Raw genomic sequence first — 18,778 nt, 5'->3', positions numbered from 1 at the left:
AAAAACAAGATTAAAAAAAAAATATATATAGGCTATAGGCCTAGTCCAATTACGTTTTTGTGCGCAACTTCAGAAACTGTAAAAATAACAATAGGCCTATGTTTATTTTGTGAACACCATGGTTTATGGAGGACCTTTGTGGCTGCATACACATGCAAGCTCACTGCTGATAATGCTCCACGCGGCTGGTCTTGTCTAGCTGGCACATTCTGAATTCACACACCGAAAGGCCTATTAGGTGGCATTCTCCAAATAATATTAAAGCGCAATACCATACGTTTGGGATTATTTACGATGGCTCTCAAAACACATACAGCAAATAGCTCAAATGAGATTTAAAATGGCTAACGTGGTAATTCTTTAAGATTCAAATATAAACTGAATCCTTCCCAGTCTAAAAAGGTGTAAACTACGGCGCGTTCCTGTGTAGCCAATGTCTTCTGACTGTTGGTTGACCAACAGTCACACATCGCCCCCTGTTGGGTTAACTAGAAAACTGCTCGAAATGAGCGCCGTCTGTAAGGGACCACGGGCTTTATTTGAAACATAAGGGATGCAAGGAACAACTTGGACCTCATATCATACCATGGCCATTAAATCATGTAGCTACACGAATGTGCAACCCTATACATATTAATTGTTATAGCCTAGTTAACTGCATACACTGTAAATAGCCTATAGTTAGCGATCAAACGTGAGCTGATGTGTTTTCTTTAATGTAGCCTATAAGTTGATCGTTGATTCAAAGAGCAATTCAAATCATTTAAAGACAATTGAAAACTCATTGATACATAATTGTTTTGACTTTCGTTTCAAACCTATTTGATCCCTGACATTAAAAGGAGTTCAGAAACATCAAGAAGCTTTTCTGCCCTTGATGGAGATGGAGAGCCATTCAAAGAGCGAACAGAACGACCTGATCATAGACCATTTTATATTTTCACACGTCATCATAAAAGCCACGCTTTGGAGTCTCTTGACTAACAATGACGTCTTCGTAATAAAGTTAGTAATAAACCTGACCACCAAAATGAAGAGCATGGATTCATTTTTCTGTGTGTTTTAGGCTAGCACTATTTTACAGTTTATAATGCCAATCGGTTTAATGCTGAGAGATCAAACACAGTTTGATTTAGCCTATTTTGTCTCTGGAATATATACAATTCATAGGCTTACTTTTCCAGTCAGGATTTTTGTTTGTGGTCCATCATGCATCATTCGTTTCATAAAGAGGTAGTCTCCTCTAAATACTTTAAAGAAAAACCGTGGTGATTCATTCCTATGCCTTTTCCTATTTATCAAAGCGCAATTTTCGTTTTGTAATCTGCTTAACTAATATTATTGTCAGGACACATTATCAAAGGGATCTCTAATAAACAACTCTCAATACAGATGTAATAGAGTTTTCACACCTTGCCTAGCCTACTCTAAAGAACGATTGGTTTCGATAAAAGACTTGATGTAGCCTAGCACTTTGAGTAGGCCCATTGCTCATGTGGATCACACGGTTACTTCAAAGCCTGTGTACTGACAGATCTCCTCAAAAGACAGAAGGATTTTTATAAAAGGCTGAGCGTCAGCGACTCACTTTAGCCATTCTCGACCTGACAGAGCTACATGCAAGAACTATCACTAGAGAAAGAGCTACCACTAGTTCCTAGAGTTTAGACATCACTATTTCGGGATTACAGCAGCAGGATAACAACTTTACTGAATTGGAAAAATGGAAGGACTAACTCTGGGTGTCTTTTCTGTGCTTCTTCTGGTGGATTTGATATGCGTCGTCGGAACAGAGGCCGTCCCGGGGAAACACGAGAGTTTTTTGCTCAAGATGCGTGGATTATCCCGGCCTGTTGGAGATGTGAATCCAAGGCACGCTGTGCACCTATCCAACAGGTTTCCGCTCTACATGATGCACCTCTACCGGACTTTATTGGCTGGAGACGCCGCTGCCGCTCATGCTCAGAGCCAGGACAACCCGCGTCTCCATGACTCCGACTCTGTTTTGAGCCTGGAGGCTAAAAGTAGGTGTTCTAATGTACAGTCTTCATTATGAACATTTTTATTTTAGGCCAGCTCTTTAATCAAAACAAAAACCATTTAAGCGTAAACATAGGCCTACTTGAAATTGAAGTTGTTGTGTCCGTGTCTTTATTCACTTTTTGAGTAACTCCAAACGTTTATTGTAGAGTTCGGAGCTTAATTTGTCGAGGATAATTTGAGTGTGTATGCTAGCCGCAGTCTGGTACAAGCGTGTCAAATACAGAGCAATCCACTGTAAGACAATAAAAAACATTTTACTTTATTGATTGCTCATCGCATGAGAAAGGATTTCGTGTGAGCTGGTCACCCGCAGTGGGTGACACGATCTATCACTTTCGAACTTAATGAATGGGGCATGTCTGTTATTTACATAGACACAGACAGAGACTTGTACTGGTGTTCTATACATGTTATTGTGTGACTGTCTGTCTCATTAATTGCCTAACAGACTTTGTTTCTATCTTATCTCTCCAGGTTGTCTCCAGGCTGGTGAAAGATGGTCTGTCACCTTCGACATGTCCTCCATCTCTGCGAGTGACACCGTCCAGCGCTCTGAACTGAGGATCCGCCTGCCAGTCTTCACAGTCTCTGACAAAGCCACCGTGGACCTCTACCACTCCCAGAGAGGCCAGTGTGTCAGCCATCCCTGCCCAGAGAAGAGCCTCTTCCTGGGTCGCCTCAGTGCCGAGCCCAGCTCCATGAACTCCACGTCCTCCTGGAGAGTATTCAACGTCACCGCCCTGCTCCGCTCCTGGCTGCTCCAGGAGACGACCACGTCTCCCCCAGAGGACGGGAGACCAGCTGGGGAGGAGGAGAAACAGGACCCTGAGGAGGTTCGGCATGGCACTGGACAACGGGTCATGATGGTGGTGTTCTCCAAACAAAACCCCACCCAAGAGGGACAGCGAGCACCCACGCTGATCCGTACGGCGGAACACTCCAAATACGTCACCCTGGACCGGGATCGGACCCCAGCCGCCGTCACCCCCGGAGCCCGTCGTAGGAAGAGGCACCAGCAGGGTGGACCCAGGATCGGGGCAGGGGTCGCTGCTGCTGGTTCCCCCACTAAGGAGAGGAAAGGCCCCTCGTGCAAGAGAGTGGATATGTGGGTGGACTTTGACCATATTGGCTGGAGTGACTGGATCGTCTACCCCAAACGCTACAATGCCTACCGCTGCGAGGGCAGCTGCCCCACCCCTCTCGACGAGTCCTTCACTCCAACCAACCACGCCTACATGCAGGTAACACTTGACACCAATCGCGTATTTCGCACATGTCCAATGACAGGAATATCCAATGTCTTTGAATGCTACGCCACTGCTTCTGCTGGTCGCTAATACTTCCTGTCTCATCTCTCTCTTTCTCTCTCTTTGTTCTTCCAGAGCCTTCTGAAGATGCATCACCCGGACAGGGTACCGTGTCCGTCTTGCGTGCCCACGCGCCTGGAGCCCCTCTCCATGCTCTACTACGAGAACAGCGAGATGGTGATGCAGAACCACGAGGACATGGTGGTGACGGAGTGCGGCTGCCACTGAGAAACATGGAGGCCGCACTCCCAGGCATATCCCAGAAACCACCAGTACATAGAGAACACCACTGTCCAGAAAACATCTCTATCAAGAGAACACTGCTACCTTGAATGCTACTAGAGAACCCCACAAGCCAGACAACACCATTACTTAACGATCACTAAAGCCCAATTTGACAGTGCTGTTGTTGTTGAACAAAGGTTTTGAATTTAAGCACTAAATGAGATGACTCACTAGAGGGCGCCACACACTATTCTTTGTACCGGTATACTGTCATGCTGTATTTAGGATTACCTCGAAAGCGCTTCTATTTTTTCTGTATGACAGTTGATGCATTATTATTTTATGTAAATATGTATTGAGCTAACAGTATATAAATATTTTTTTTTCTAAACTGTCTATGGATCACATTTGATCAATAAAGTTTTGTATTTTGCTTCAAGCAACTGATCTGATTTCCCAAATTATTCCACTGAAAACAAATATGAAACAGTAAAGAACCCACAAGAATAACAAAAAAAATATTTTAATTTTCTGCTCCAGTTCCTCAAGAGTAATATAACATGCCATTTGAAGCCTATACTGGCAAATAACATACATTATTATTACTAAATAAAACAATTATCTGGAAGAGTTCCTCTGTAACACAAACAAGGGTGGTCAGGATTATGCTTAAAAGAGACCATGTACATCTATGTATGCAGCATAATGTGTTACATAGGAAATGTCTTTACCCTGTGAGGACAGATGTGAGGTAAAAGTTCATAATTAACTTCATTTTCAAGCTATTTTTATAATTATGTCTTCTTCCTGTTGTTGCCGTGGCGTCTTCATGGTGGCCATTTCTGATGACTAAATGTCTATTTCAAACTGGGCATCCTCCTCTTTAAGAAACAAAACCAACAAACGCTTTGAGTTAAGGTTCAGTTAAAAATGACAACCGCTCTAAAGGTGTATGAATATTCACCACAGCTCTGAGAATCCACAGACACACACAAAGCTCGGACTCTTACCCGCAGTTCCTTGAGCTTGGGGGCTGTGGCTGGTTGTGTTTGAGGTCTGTTTGGGGTGGGCCAAGATGGGGCTGGTCACCCCTGGGATATCAGGCAGACTGGTGGGGGGGGTCCGGGCCAGAGGAGATGTTCGACACTGCAGGAGGAACTTCCTGTCATAGATGATTCGAGTGCCTAGGGGTTGGTTTTAGCGTGGTAGGGAAAAATAAAAAATGACAAGTCATTTTGTTGGCTGTGACTTGTGTTCCAAACTGAATGTCTGCATACAAACATGCTCAAGATCCACCCCACCCAGATTGGTTTCAGTCTAAGGCCATATTGAGCATTTAACATACACAATATATTGGAAGGGTATACTGTCTAGGAGCAGCTTGTGTTTGAACCAAACACAAGGTAACATGGTATCTGGAGTGATAATGTAAGTAGCCAGATGAATTGGGTGCCAACATTCCCACATCTCTTCTAACTTTCAATCCCTCTGAGGAAAGTGCTGTTGTATCTTGGATTACGGGTCTATCAGAAGACAATTGTGGGACAATATTGGATTTTGTTGGGAAAAAGCTACATATGACTTTTTAACTCTTGATGGTTAAGTATAGAATTAGTTATTTAGTGTTTTGGACATAATATTGCACAACTGTTCTGTGGCTCACCAGTTCCAGTTTGGCAAACATGTTTCTGTCAACAACAACAGGGATTATTTGGTATAGTTAATAGGATAGGACCACGTCACTGCATAGGCTATACGCTGCACAAGTAGTCAACATTGTTACTGTCTGTATCTTAATTAAATTAATAATAGCCGTATCGTTGCATGCGGCTACTGTTATTATGACTAATGTTGAGGTTCCCTACGTTACCTCCTGGAGTGGTGCTGAATATGGTTCCTCCAGGAGTTGTAGAGTAATCTTGAGGCATGTGTGCCGCATCGTTGATGATGATTTTTCGGGTAGTCGGGATCGCCCGACTGGTGGTTTGATTGCCTTTTGACATGCCTCTCAAAATGTGTCGTCTTATCTAGAAACCAATGCAAAGTGGCTGACTGATACGCTTTAAAATATATAATAACTGCGAATTAAATGAGTTGAAATGTAAATAAAAATCCTTAAAAAGCGAGAATTGCTAACACATATTACACATTCAGTCAAATATCTGCATAACCACAATGTTGAAACCTCCACGTGCACCAAAAAAACATCTACTACAAAAACCGTAAGGGCGTGTCTCTAAACTCCGTCAAATCAACACCCATCGTGATAGGCTGAAACAAGGGGGCGTCAGACTAGCGCATGAGAAATGAGCTCATCGGGACGTGTAGTTTCACTGGGTCTTGACGCTACACGTTTACCATTTTACCATAATTTAAATCAGACAACAAATGTATCTTTATGTTACAATATTTAAAGAGAAAAACACATTATGTCACATCTTTATTTAATAACTTCTGTAAATGGTTTTGAGCTGGTGTACAGGATAGATGATCTATACATTATTTCATGTCAGAATGATTCTGATTGAAAGGCTTATATTGTTTGTTTTTCCTCTCTCCATGACAATAAAAAAAGAAAACAAGTTCAAATGCCTACAAAGCACCTACATCCTCCATGATGCGGGCATTAGCCTATAGTCTAGTAGTTACTGTAATATGCGTAAATAACATCCATAACAACTCTATAAGGGTGCATAGCATTCTAATTAAATATATTTTGTCATATATTTATACATTTATTTTCATAAAAACATATTTTTCTGTGCATGTGCGCAGTTGCATTCCTTAGTACAGAGTAATATGATATTGCGTCTATATTGTCATGTATCCATTCTAAAGGAGTATAGGTGATCACTATTCTTTGCAACAGTTACAATTTTACAACACTCTTTTTAAAATACGTTTCTTTGATCTCTCGTGTCCACCCCCCTTCCCATAAGCGATTGAACACACGCGCGCGCACACGCACACGCACACACACACACACACGCACACATTCGGGTGGAGACTACAGTTGTCACAGTGCAAAGGTTTGTGTTTACCAGCTCAATTTTCCGTTTAATCAGAGGGCAATTACAAACTGTGGTACCTATCACCATCACACCGATTTCTCTAATAGGACACCCAGGCAGGATGTTATTGTACAGTTCCACAAATGGGTAGTTGTCTTAGCTCCTCTTTGGCTCACACAAGTTAAGGAACGTTAAACGGATTGACTGACTGAACATTTTAAAACGTGTTAATCAGTTGCTGATTGCGTTTCACTTCAGTTCATCAGCCTATTCAATTCCAGAGCAGGAAACAACGTCACATGGTTGCACAGCTTGTTTACACGTTGAGTAATACTGTAGCAGAACTGACCTTGGGAGGAGGGACCATTTTACCAGGTGCACTGGTAAACAAAAGGGAGACACATTTGGGTAACTCACTGCACCTCATACCCTGTGTCCTTTTATCGTCACGCCACAGTTAATCTATGATCTGTCCACCGCTTGCATACACACACACGCGCGCGCGCACACGCACACCTTCCCCCCCACACACATACCCGCAATACTACACCCCTCCACAGACCGTCAAACCTTCGTCTTTAGTTTCTGCAGCACACATGTTGGTTCCCAAGCTGGGTTCTGAACTCAAATACAGGGGGCAGAACTGAAACCTGAGCGGAATACAAGTGGAAAATATGTGATATGTGACCAAAGTAGCATCACAGATGAGGCTTTCATATGCATCGTTTGGAAGGGAATAGCGTGTGCAATGTCTATGTCATCTATTCAAACATTCGGTGTCTCACTCATTCAAGCTACAGTACATATGTTAGTGCTCATGGTTAAATATTCAGATTATTTCCAGTAAATGTGTGCTACCATGATCAATTAATTCATAGATTCATTCATGAGCTCTGGGTATGAAGTTAGCATATCTTGGATAATATCTGCTACGGTAAATGCTGTACCACCTAACCATCTTTCTGAACCTCTGTTGCCTGACCCCCCAGGGCTACAACCTGGCTTGTTTTGTATAAATTACCCCTCCTTGCCACCAGGTGGTAGTATAACCATTTAACACTGTAACATCAAGATCAATGAAACTGCCCAGATGCAGTCGGATTTGGTCGTGAATGTTTAGACCGTTTTGATCTTTTCTGGACAACGTTTTCTTTCGGCATTGACATACTTGCCTGTATGACATCTTTTACATTTATGCATGCTTTTGATTTCTGTGCCAATGCTGCTTGACATGTGCAGAATGTACACAGAACACCCACCAACTGTACACTTCTCTCTGTGTTTAATATTATTGCTGTGGCAGACACCAGTGTATACGTTATCCGAGTCTGACCAGGCTCCAAAAGTGTATGTGTGTGTGTGTGTGTGTACGTGTGTGTATGCGTGTGTATGTGTGTGCGTGCGTATGTTTGTTCCTGTAAATGTGTTCCTGTGTGCGACTTCACAGTTCACGGGTCAGGGGTCAGTGTCCGTTAGACGATCACAGTGCTATCTGTATGTCCGTACGGTACTCTGAGGTGTAGGAGGAGCAGAGATCCAGGACGAGCCCACCGTTGTGTCATGCTGCCCTACCGTACAATAGCTACTCCTTTCTCACAAAACTCCTTTTAAAACCAACTCTTCACGGAATTCTTTCCGCTGCTGTCAGTTTCGGTTCCTCCCCAGTGTACGATGCCACTCTTCACAGGGAGCAGCAGATTGGTGCTACAGCCATAGCAAAGCAATGAGAGAGAGAGAGAGAGAGAGAGAGAGAGAGAGAGAGACAGAGAGAGAGAGAGAGACAGAGAGAGAGAGAGAGAGAGAGAGAGAGAGAGAGAGAGAGAGAGAGAGAGAGAGAGAGAGAGAGAGAGAGAGAGAGAGAGAGAGAGAGACAGAGAGAGAGACAGAGAGAGAGAGAGAGAGAGACAGAGAGAGAGAGAGAGACAGAGAGACAGAGAGACAGAGAGAGAGAGAGAGACAGAGAGAGAGAGAGACAGAGAGAGAGAGAGAGAGAGAGAGAGGGAGAGTGGGTAATGTAGCAGAGAGTGTCTGCGTACTCTGGAAACAGGAAAAGCATGTCAAGGTCATGGATCAACAGGACAGGTGCAATGCCAGGTGCGGGCAGAGGGGACAGTGGCCCAGTGCCTTGCTTTCTTAGAGAGGAGTTTGGTTGTGCAATGAGTCCACCGGCTGCCTCGCAGAGTCTTGGAAAAAAATTGCCATCAAAGCCCGTCTTGGAAAAAAAACAACAACCACGCTTCCAAAGTCTGGAAAAGCACCCCCACTCCCCGTCCCGTCCCGCCCCAAACTCAGACCCGAAAACAGAGAAAAGTCAGTCCCTGCTGGAGCCAATCAACGCTGGTCTTGGGGTGGACGGCTCCTAAAGCAACGCAGGAAGCACGGGCGTTCACGAAGGAAAGACGGCACGAGTGGACTGACGCCCACGAGCGGCGGGCGGGGGGGAGCACGCCGGCTTTCTCATTCGCCGTGAGCACGCCGTGACATCACAGGGGGCACGAACCAAACAGGAGCTCGGCGCCGAGCCAGAACAGAAGCGAGAACACATGCGGTAGATAGGCACAACACGCGCACACATACACACACTGACACACGTCCACGTAGCATAGGAGTGCATATATCACATCGAATAACAGGGAGAGGGTCCACGTGTGTGAGGCATTGGGAGGCCTCGGCATTGGCTTTGCTGTAGAAGCAACCATCGGTTGAGGGAGAAAAAAAAAAGACGGTGCTTTTTTTTGGGAGGGGGGGGGGGGCTGCAGTGTTTTCAGACTTCACTTGCTGACACAAACAACTCTTTTTTTGGGGGGGGAAAAAACGTTGTCCGTCTTTCCCCTGACCCAGTCCTGGGAAGGCTCTGTACCCCGTACCCCTTCAGTTTGTAGATAATGACAGTCAAAAGGTCAAAAGGTCAAAAGGGCATGCACCAGCGGCCAATCATGCGATTACAGTTGACAGGAAGCACTTTTTTGTAGTTTTTTTTTTTTGAAGTTGGATTTTCGTACGTTTTTTTGGGTTTGGTTTTCTTTCATAGAAAAATCATGCCCTAATACTAGTGGTATATCTTTTCATTAAAAATGTTACAAAACTACAAGTTGACCCCTGTTTTCTTTTCTTTCTTTTTTTTTTCTCCTTTAGAGGGGCGCCCCATGGTCCTTCTGAGGATGGTTTTGTGTTTGTGTCCATTTCAACTCGTTAGTCTCTCTCTCTTCTTCTCTCCACCTCTCCTTCACTTCCCTCTATCCCCTGGGTGTGTTTTAGTGGTTGGTTTGGCAGTGGATGACCGGTCCTGGTAGAGACAGAAAGATATCATGCAGTGATATTTGCTGCTATTAGTAACATAAACCTCAGCATATCCACCGCAAACACAAAAGGGAAGGTGAATACGAACAAGCAAGCAGATATAAACAGTATCTTGATGATTCAAATGGAAGTAGAGAACAGAAGAGACATGTAAGCTGTAAGACATGTATTTGCTTTGGAAGTACAGGTAAACAAAGGCTCTTTTGCAAAGGATTTTTTTTTTGCAAGCGAGCAGAGTGGGGATGCTGCTGTGCGCTCGGGCGAGCGGAATTTGATAGGTGCTTCTAGAAGCATCTATCCAAGCACTGGGGAAGCACGAGTGCTTGGTCTCCCGTACCTTGAGGACTGGGTATGCTTGATTCAGTGTTTTACTCTCCGCAGACTGGTGCGCTTCACTGACTGAGTGCCCCTCCTCACATCCACCCCTACCTACAGCCAGGAGGGAGGGAGGAGGGCGGGAGACAAAAATCAGGACCCGACTCACACGGCTGTTTGTGTGTGTGTTTGCCTCTGTGTAGCTTGAAAGGAGAGTGTGTTCAGGTAAGTGAGTGTGTGTGTGTGTGTGTGTGTGAATCATTGAGTGAGTAAGAAAGGGAGGGAGAGGGAGAAGGAGAGAGAGAGAGAGAGAGAGAGAGAGAGAGAGAGAGAGAGAGAGAGAGAGAGAGAGAGGGAGAGAAAGCTGGGGTCGCTGACCTTCCTAGTGACAACGTTTCCATGTTCATCTACAAACTGTTCCTCTCCTAGAATCTCTGCGGCATAGTCCTGCTTATCTTCTCTCTGTGTTCAAACACAAGACACATTCAATCAACACCAAAGCATACCCCCGCATGACTGTATATTCTAACGTGACATAAAGCCTTATACCATCTCCCCATGCGTTGCACGAAACCATACAACACATTTTTAGGCGATGTACTATGACAATCATCAAAACTTGAACATTTTGATGGTTTCAATTTTGGATGATGTAAAAAAATACAAATAAAAGGAATCGAGTGTTTGCTCTTGTCCTTTCATCTTAAAAAAAAAAAGAGAGAGAAAAAAGCAAAAACTGGCACGGAGAAGAAGAAGCAGCCTCTCTCCCCTCCGGGCACAGGAAGCGGCGGGTGGTCGGCGTGGCAACCTGACCTGGCCCCGCCTCCGCTCCCGCTGCCAGGCCCGTAGCCCCGCCTCCTGGTAAGAGAAGCCCATCCCCTTGTCAAAGGGCTGCATGCCCAGGAGGACCTCCGAGTAACCCGTGTCACACACCGGCATCAGCAGGGCCTCCTGGGCCACGCGCAAGCCCGGCACGCCGCCGTCGCGTCCTGATGACATCAGCAGCTTGTCCATGCCCTGCCGGGGCCTGGCCTGCGACCCCACCCAGCCGTGCAGCGAATCCTTGTCTGGTAGGTACGGCTGGAACGCCCCTCCGCCCACCACCCTGGGGGGGGGGGGAAGAGAGAGAGAGGGAAAGAGAGAGAGAGGGGAGAGAGAGAGAGAGAGAGAGAGAGAGAGAGAGAGAGAGAGAGAGAGAGAGAGAGAGAGAGAGAGAAAGATACATAATGGGAATGGGAAAAGAAAATATGTGGTAAACTAACCGGGGAACGTATTTTATAAAGCCAAGTATGAGTAGCTGAGAGACTGACCTGTTGTCTCCGTTGTGCTCCATGGCACGGCTCAGTCCTGACATCTCACACAGCTGGGCGTACACTTTCTGCCCTGCAACAACAGAAAGCCCTTCCTCTGAGCCCGGCCCTACTCTTCCTCCTCCTCCTCCTCCTCCACCTCCTCGTCCTCCTCCAATCACGCCGGCCGCCGCCGCCATGGCCTCCACCCTTCTTCCCTCTGACCTCTGACCTCCCAGCTGGCCGTTCAGGTTGACCTTGGGCACCGCCCCGCTGGCCCTCACCCTCTCCCTGTCCCTGTCACCTGCCAGCCCCGGCTCCTGTTGAGTCTCCTCCTCCTCCTCCACCTCTTCCTCCTCCTCCTCCTCCTCCTCCAGCTCCATGATGGAGCCGCTGGCGCCGCTGGCCCCGGAGCTGGGGCGCCCCAGGCTGCAGGGCAGCGACAGGGTGGCTCCCTCGGAGTCGTCCGCCCGGCTGCTGCCGTCCAGGGACGAGTCCTCCACCGTCACCAGCGAGGGGCTGACTCCCAGGGGCCACACCTGCACGTCCGACATCTCCATCAGCGTGTCCTCCTCGGTGGTGGCGATGGGGGCGCACTCCAGACTGGACACCTCCTGCCAGTAGGGCTCCACGCCCAGCGGGGAGGGCAGGCTGTAGTGCATGGAGGCCGGGGAGAGCAGCTCCTCCTGAACCAGCCCGTAACCTGGAGGAGTGGGGCGGGGGGGGGGAGACAAGAGAGAGGGAGGCTAACACCACGCAAGCGCAGGGTGGGGGTGGGGGGGGGGGGTGGGTGGAGGGGGGGGAAGCGCACTGTTTCCTGTGCCCTATGAAAAACAGTGCAGGCTCAAGGCTGTGTCCCAACACACTTGGGAAAGGGTCCAGATTATGTTTGTTTGTTTCGTTCACCACTCTCATTCCCGGTGAGATACACGTTCACGACGTTGTTGATACCTCTTTGGAATTGCTAGTAATGAAAAAAACGGATAATCCGTTTACGTTTCCCTGCATCAAGTCTGGATGAGCCTTCCGTTCCTCACTTCCAGTGATCTGGCGAGGTTTAAAGCAACACCGAGATGACCTCACCAGTGGATCCAGATCAGTGGACGGGGAGGAAAGGAAGTGGTTTAACTCCACTGGGACACAGCTTGACTCTCTAACTGTATCAAGTGAACAGCAGTGTTAAATATGGAGGCATCCATGGTCTGTGTGGGAAGGGGTGGGTGGCAGGTAAATGTTTTTCTTCGTAAGTAAGGAAGTGATGTCCAGATATCTGTTCTCGATTAGGAAGCGAGAGGTGAGGGCAGAGAGTTGGGGTTTGCAAGTTGGGTTGGCACGATAAGGACTACGTTTGCACGACAAATGTACAGTGCGATCAAACATACGTGTAAAAAATGGTTAGGAATTGTATGCAGCAATTCACGACTCTACTGTATATTTATACAGCATGAGGTGGCTGTTGTGTAATTGGCTTTTGCGAGTCAGTTGTAAAATTCAGGAAGTTATATTATCGTCTGTGGATCTTCTAGCAGTTTCTATATCGTCCCAACCCTGATCACAAGAGTGTGGGTTGGCAGGCTGCTGGTTCTGAAATAGCCCGTCACTGTTGCGATGGCCCTCTTACACCCTCCATATAAAAGTGGATACACATTTTCACACGGACACAAACGCTCCAACAAAAAGATTTGATGTTGACACGTGCACACATTCAAATTACACTTAAAAGAACATAGCACATAAACGCTTTTTAATCAAAATATAATTCACTTTGCAAACTATATCATTTAATTCATGTTTAAATTGTGTAATTATTTCATACTTTTCAATCTGTCTGTCTGTCTGCTTGGCTGTCTGTCTGTCTGTCTTTATGCCTGTCTGTCTGTCTTTATGCCTGTCTGTCTGTCTGTCTGTCTATCTGTCTGACCAATCTCTGTAGTAAGTGGTAATGAGAGGCGGTAAATAGCTGAACGATTAATGGGATCTGGAGAACTGAAGTAAGCTTGGTTTCATTTTCTTTGCAATGTTCATGTCAGCAGACCGGGGGCGCAGATGTGTGTGGAGGTCAGAGGTCAGTGAGTGTGCATGTGTGTTTCTGGGATGGTTGAAGACGGACATATGAAGAAGAGGCGTTCTATGAATGAGGTGGAAGAGATGATTCAAGTTAGAATGAAGGATAATGGTTTGTCTGGGTTCAGATGCTGTTGTTCTCCCGACTCAGACGCGCACACACACACACACACAGGTGTAAAGCCGCATCACTCGGTGAAGCATGAGATCTTAACACAAATAGTTTCACAAACACGCACACGTACACAAACACTGCAAACAAAACAAACACAACCATAAAAAACTGAACACACATCTACAACGCACACGTTACAGCACTTACCAAAAAAACAAACATGAAACCTCGCACACTAACAAGTGAGGTCACTATATGTCTAAAAACACAAACACAAACGTACACAGTGCTACACACCAGAGTATACACACTCCAACACACCATCAACAACACACCTGCTGGCACATAACATTCTAATCGTGTAGCTGTAATCGTGTAGCTGTAACTTTAAGACAAACGCCAATGTTTCAGCTACATCCATATCAGAATATTACGCCCGTCGCTGTACCACCCCAGCAAAAGAAATTGCACAACAGAGTTCACAAAATCCTCATGGTCGTAATGGAGCACTGAAAACACGTTCATAAACAAAGCATTTGGAGAAGGAAACAAAACGATAGAAATTGTGACACGGGAGACGGAAACCTCGTACGCAGAAAGCATGCCATGCACATGCAAACACCTCGGAGAAAAACACATCAAACACAAGAACTACTTTCTTTATTGACACACAACCTCTCCGCCCCCCCCCCCCCCCCGACCCCCGAGAAACACCGAAACACCCAACCCTTCAGGATCGACACTTGTTTGATTCGGACACAGGCGCAGACGGAACAGCGAGGCAGGCATCATGCACGTGCGTACACAGACAGGGCTAGATCGAGAGAGGAGGAGAACAATCCCCGCTCGACTCAACAGGGGGGCACGGGGCGGGGGAGGGGAAAAAAACGATGGCGGGAGGCAGGAGGCAGGAGGCCCAGAGGTCATGAGGTCGATATGAGGTCAGAGGTCGGAGAGGAAGTGCTGTGAGGAGTAGGAGGAGAAGGAGGAGGAGGAGGAGGAGGAAGAGTAGGGCGGCTTGGCAGCAGGTATGACATGTAATAGAAACAGAGAGGAAGAAAGAGAGGGAGAGAGGAAAGGAACAAGGAACACAGTATGGAAGCCCAGAGCACACATACACACTATGTGCCAGTGCTACTCTGGAAGAGAGTATCCATCCTAGACACACACACACACACTCACACACTCTCACACACAACACACAATCATTCATAGAGTCATACAAATACAACACACATACTAATCTGGGATTTGTAATTACAGTCAAAATATGTATTTATCAGATCCACATGTAGACTATCCATCTCCTATAGGACTGTGTGTGTGTGTGTGTCTCGACCAGTTTGTCGGAGGGGAAATGTCCTCGTTTTCTCATACGTAAGGGAGAACCATCATGTTCAGGCCTAAAGCATGAGGTGCGAAAACTACAACGGAAAAATGGACCGAGGTTCATGTACACATGCTGACGCGTCCCTGGGTCATGGTGCGAACGCCCCCCACCATTCCTCAGACGTCACTCAACGTCCACGGAGGAACCATCATCATCACCATCATCATCAGCAGTAGCAGCAATCCACCATGCAGCCTGTCCCACTTACCCCTTCTGAAAAATGGGTGTCTAATAACTCTGGGCTTGTGCACTATGCGTGCTCGCCTTGTGTCCGTGACCTCTTGTGGAGCAACAGAAATAATAAGGTACAATCTGCGTTACTCATCCACTCGGGAGGTACACACAGGGGTGGGTCTCCTCATTGACATCCATAGGGGCAGAGTGGTGTAGGGCAGAGTGTTAATACTACTGGAGTAAGAGGTTGTTGTTCTAGAAAAGGGGGATGCCGGTGAAATACAGTTCAGTACGTGCTCAACCCTCGCGTTCAGCATTGTTGTGGTGCGTTTGCTTCTCGCCCTTATAAACGGCACCAACTGTGGTTGAATTCACTGTGATGCATATTAACGATTAGTGGGGATTCGGGGGTAGACGTATACTGTGTGTGTGAGGTGTGTGTGCGAGTGAGTACGGTATGCGCGCGTGTGTCTTACCATTGATAATACTGGGCGAGAGCAGGGCGGAGTCTCGAACGGACAGTCGACAGGCGCCCTCCTCGCTGGCCCCGCCCTCCTCGCTGGCCCCGCCCCCTGGCTGCGGCGGCTGGCCCTCGAGGGAGCCCACGATGTCCGAGCGGTCGATGTTCTTCAGAGCCCCATACAGGCTCTCCACTGTGGGGAGGGGGGGAGGGGGGGGGGCAGAGGAGGCAGAGGACAGTGAGGAGCTGGGCGCGGAGCCGCGGGGGGGGTCAGATGGCTGAGCGGTTAGGGAGTCGGGATGTTCATCGGAAGGTTGTTGGTTCGATTCCCGGCTGTGCCAAATGACGTTGCGTCCTTGGGCAAGGCACTTCACCCTACTTGCCTCGGGGGGAATGTCCCTGTACTTACTGTGAGTCGCTCTGGATAAGAGCGTCTGCTAAATGACATGTACATGTAAATGTCCGAGCGGACACACAACACGGACGGCTATGGAAGAAGGCGGGTTGGAGTCGGGGGAGGGGGGGGGGGGGAAACGTTGAGGTAGCGCTGGAGGATCAGGCGGACAGAGGGACTCACTCTTGGCCTTCTTGCCCTCTCTGCTGGCCCACAGGTTGAGCAGGGCAGAGCTCTGGTCCAGCAGGGAGTTAGGGTTCTCCACTCGGATCCTGTTGATGTCGTCCACTCCAAACTGCAGCTCCCGCGCCAGCTCTGAGAGAGGGATGGACGCCTTCAGCTCGTGTCTCCCAGACGGACCTCGTGTGGTATAGAATACTGTGCTCCAGTCTTAAACACCCAAGATTTATGACACGAATATTGTTTGAAATATTGATGTTTTTCCTCTTCTGCACTTGTGTGGCAGTCTAAAAAGTTCTTTGTGTGCTCTGAGTGTACGGGGCATGTTCTAAACACGTTCTACATTCTAAAACGTGGAGAACATGGTTGTTTTAGCCCTTTCGTTTCAATGGGTCTCGAAGCCTTTTTGTTTGACCATCAACATTTGACATTGGTGCCCGACACTTTTGCACAGTACTGTATCGTGCAGCTCTACTCCAAAGACACGCACGCATCCAGCGACTGACCTGCCCAGCTCAGTCCTAGCTGTTCACAGATGAGGGAGATCTTGAGTTCAGTCCTCTCCATGGCGTTGACTGTAGCTGAGGAGAAACATGCCACTCTCAGAAACGTTGCATCAGCGTACGGGAACACGGGACAAACCTGATGAACCTGGTCATGGTTAGACACGTGAGAGGAGAGTTTCTAATCATACCTCTGAAGGGGTATGATTATGAAAGGTCCCCCTCACGATTAAGGCCGTTTGCTATCAAGAAGGACAATAGCAAATCCGACTTACCTTCACAAAAGCACTGTTCTGTTGAGGGGAATAAGCATTACTCAGAGAGCGCAGTGTTTTGTCCAGACGGTCCTCTTGTGTTAGCAAACCATGTGGCGGGGAAGGGTATTGTTAAGGAGGGTTGGTTGGCATTCATTCAGACACCTGTCCCTCTGCTATCTTTACCCACAGCACTCCAGGGGGACTGAGGAGCAGGGTAGCAGGGCTGTGCTCCCTCCTCCACCTCGTACGGTAACCAATGAGAAACCCCCCTCAGAACTCCGCTTGTGCACCACAGGCCAATCGGAGGGGTTTCGTTTGTTCCGCTCCACTGTGAGGTCCCGCCCATTCTCACAGCTAAGCTAAATGCTAACAGCATCCGCCATGCTAACGGGGTATCACAGTGGAGCGACCAGCGCCATGCAAACCACCGCAGGGTCATTCAGTACTAGGACTACCGGGGCAGTGGCATGGAGGGGTAGTTTGGCCCCAAGGACCCATTTTGGATGTGTTGGAACTACTCCAGTTTCATTCCCATCCTGCGGTCGCACTGCAATGTATTCTGGGGCTTGTAGTTGAGCAGTGCATACAAGACTCAGTCATGAGTGCCATTGCCGTGCACACGAGAGAGATAGAGATAGAGAGGGGGACTGGGAGGCAGAGGGGGAGGGGGGGGGTCAAGGGGAGGCAGTGCAACATTCAGAGGCCGTCTCTCCCCCGCCACGGGGAGAGGGCGGGAGGGCAGGCATGGAGAGACTCACCCAGACCGGGCTCGTTGAGCGCGCTGTAGCGCTCCCTCAGAGCCAGCGGGGTCAAGGTTCGCCGCCGCTCCTCGCTACCCACCACCTGACAGAAGCACACACACACACACACACACACAAATAAGAAACTGTTAAACCAGGGTCCCAAAAGCCCCGGTCACAACAGCAAGCGGTACATTTCGGCCCGAATGGCGCTTAAGTCGTTCGTTTACGGTATGGATGTTCACTATGTGAGTTGTTGTTCCCTGCGCGGGGTGGTGCTAACTGCATAGTTAGGGTGGCAGCGTGAAATTGCGACAGAGCTTTGAGCTTGTCTTCTGCCTTTGTAATGCCAATCAATATACAGGCTGTCTGCACCACTCCTGAGAACATGCAAGGCTACTTTAGAGATTGTATTACGGTCTCCATTGCGTTCTGGTCTATTATCTACTTCCCTTGACTTTATTTTTAGCCTTTAAAAGCTCAACTGATCATAAATCAACTGAAGGTGTAGAACTCTCCTGTGGAGATGAATCCATGGCTGGGGGCGTAGACCAGATCAATCAGCAATTATTTGAATGGAAAAAAACATCCCTATTCATTATTACCATGAAATGAATGATGTTTCTAATTATTTCCGCTAATAAAAAGCCAAAGTTGTCTAATTCCGAATAGGGTGTGTGTGTGTGTGGGGGGGGGGGGGGGCTACAAGAGGGCGTGTGTGTGACGTTACAGAAAGTGTGCGCAGGGCTGAGTCGAGGTTAAGAGGTGTTTTTGAGCCTGAAGCACTACAGCACTACTCTGAAGCTGGAGTAGGAGGAAGGAATGTAGGCAGTGTGTGGCTGTGTGTGTGGCTGTGTGTAGATATGTATATATGTGTGTGTGTGTGTGTGTGTGAGAGAGAGCACCTTGACACATGGTGGCATGGTTATGTTGAGGTTACACAGCACGTGCTGTACATCCTCATACTTGGTGGACTTGCGCAGGAAAGACAGGAATCCAGAAGCTTCTTTG

General features: G+C 47.6%; 3 protein-coding genes across 5 annotated transcripts in view; 1 reads left to right on the top strand and 2 right to left on the bottom strand.

Moving 5' to 3' along the window:
• Window positions 1-1,723: 1,723 nt before the first annotated feature.
• Window positions 1,724-3,973, top strand: ndr1 (nodal-related 1). Of its 2 annotated transcripts, none has more exons than XM_084693883.1 (3): window positions 1,724-2,024; window positions 2,518-3,284; window positions 3,426-3,973. In XM_084693883.1, the coding sequence occupies exons 1-3, from the start codon at window positions 1,724-1,726 to the stop codon at window positions 3,576-3,578; spliced, it is 1,221 nt and encodes a 406-aa protein (XP_084550009.1). In that variant the 3' UTR covers window positions 3,579-3,973. The 2 variants fall into 2 exon arrangements, with proteins under 2 accessions (XP_084550009.1, XP_084550010.1); XM_084693884.1 differs by lacking the exon at window positions 1,724-2,024 and adding an exon at window positions 2,106-2,277.
• A 109-nt stretch (window positions 3,974-4,082) lies between these two features.
• LOC146220524 (eukaryotic translation initiation factor 4E-binding protein 1-like) lies at window positions 4,083-5,776 on the bottom strand. Its single transcript, XM_084693689.1, has 3 exons — window positions 5,446-5,776; window positions 4,586-4,759; window positions 4,083-4,456 (listed from the first exon to the last, which is right to left on the bottom strand). Exons 1-3 carry the CDS (start codon window positions 5,576-5,578, stop codon window positions 4,425-4,427), a joined length of 339 nt encoding a protein of 112 aa, XP_084549815.1. The 5' UTR covers window positions 5,579-5,776; the 3' UTR covers window positions 4,083-4,424.
• Window positions 5,777-10,223: 4,447 nt separating this feature from the next.
• Window positions 10,224-18,778, bottom strand: part of ank1b (ankyrin 1, erythrocytic b) — a 50,442-nt gene continuing 41,887 nt past the window's right edge. The window contains exons 34-43 of one of the 2 annotated variants that reach the window (XM_084693635.1): window positions 18,673-18,778; window positions 17,786-17,870; window positions 16,774-16,848; window positions 16,271-16,402; window positions 15,710-15,886; window positions 15,268-15,339; window positions 11,512-12,193; window positions 11,135-11,306; window positions 10,580-10,663; window positions 10,224-10,315 (exon numbers count right to left, since the gene is read on the bottom strand). The exon at window positions 18,673-18,778 is cut by the window's right edge and continues 14 nt beyond it. In XM_084693635.1, coding sequence (XP_084549761.1) covers window positions 10,247-10,315; window positions 10,580-10,663; window positions 11,135-11,306; window positions 11,512-12,193; window positions 15,268-15,339; window positions 15,710-15,886; window positions 16,271-16,402; window positions 16,774-16,848; window positions 17,786-17,870; window positions 18,673-18,778 — 1,654 coding nt within the window. In that variant the 3' untranslated portion in view covers window positions 10,224-10,246. Of the gene's footprint in view, window positions 10,316-10,579; window positions 10,664-11,014; window positions 11,307-11,511; window positions 12,194-15,267; window positions 15,340-15,709; window positions 15,887-16,270; window positions 16,403-16,773; window positions 16,849-17,785; window positions 17,871-18,672 lie in introns of both variants that reach the window. The other variant, XM_084693634.1, reaches the window with a different exon arrangement.

This window comes from Hypomesus nipponensis, chromosome 27 (genome assembly GCF_054491055.1).
Source record: "Hypomesus nipponensis isolate SF chromosome 27, ASM5449105v1, whole genome shotgun sequence".
Classification (NCBI taxonomy): domain Eukaryota; kingdom Metazoa; phylum Chordata; class Actinopteri; order Osmeriformes; family Osmeridae; genus Hypomesus; species Hypomesus nipponensis.
The sequence above is the reverse complement of the archived record's forward strand: the minus strand, read 5'-3'. Positions and strand labels throughout refer to the sequence as shown.

Bases quoted from the DNA above. Each gene is read 5' to 3' on its own strand.
- ndr1 (XM_084693883.1), top strand. From the start codon at position 1,724: ATGGAAGGACTAACTCTGGGTGTCTTTTCTGTGCTTCTTCTGGTGGAT. The intron at 2,025-2,517 runs GTAGGTGTTCTA...TTATCTCTCCAG, and splicing joins TTTGAGCCTGGAGGCTAAAA to GTTGTCTCCAGGCTGGTGAA. The intron at 3,285-3,425 runs GTAACACTTGAC...TTGTTCTTCCAG, and splicing joins CCAACCACGCCTACATGCAG to AGCCTTCTGAAGATGCATCA.
- LOC146220524 (XM_084693689.1), bottom strand. From the start codon at position 5,578: ATGTCAAAAGGCAATCAAACCACCAGTCGGGCGATCCCGACTACCCGA. The intron at 4,760-5,445 runs GTAACGTAGGGA...ACCAACCCCTAG, and splicing joins ATTCAGCACCACTCCAGGAG to GCACTCGAATCATCTATGAC. The intron at 4,457-4,585 runs GTAAGAGTCCGA...TGTTTCTTAAAG, and splicing joins CCAAGCTCAAGGAACTGCGG to AGGAGGATGCCCAGTTTGAA.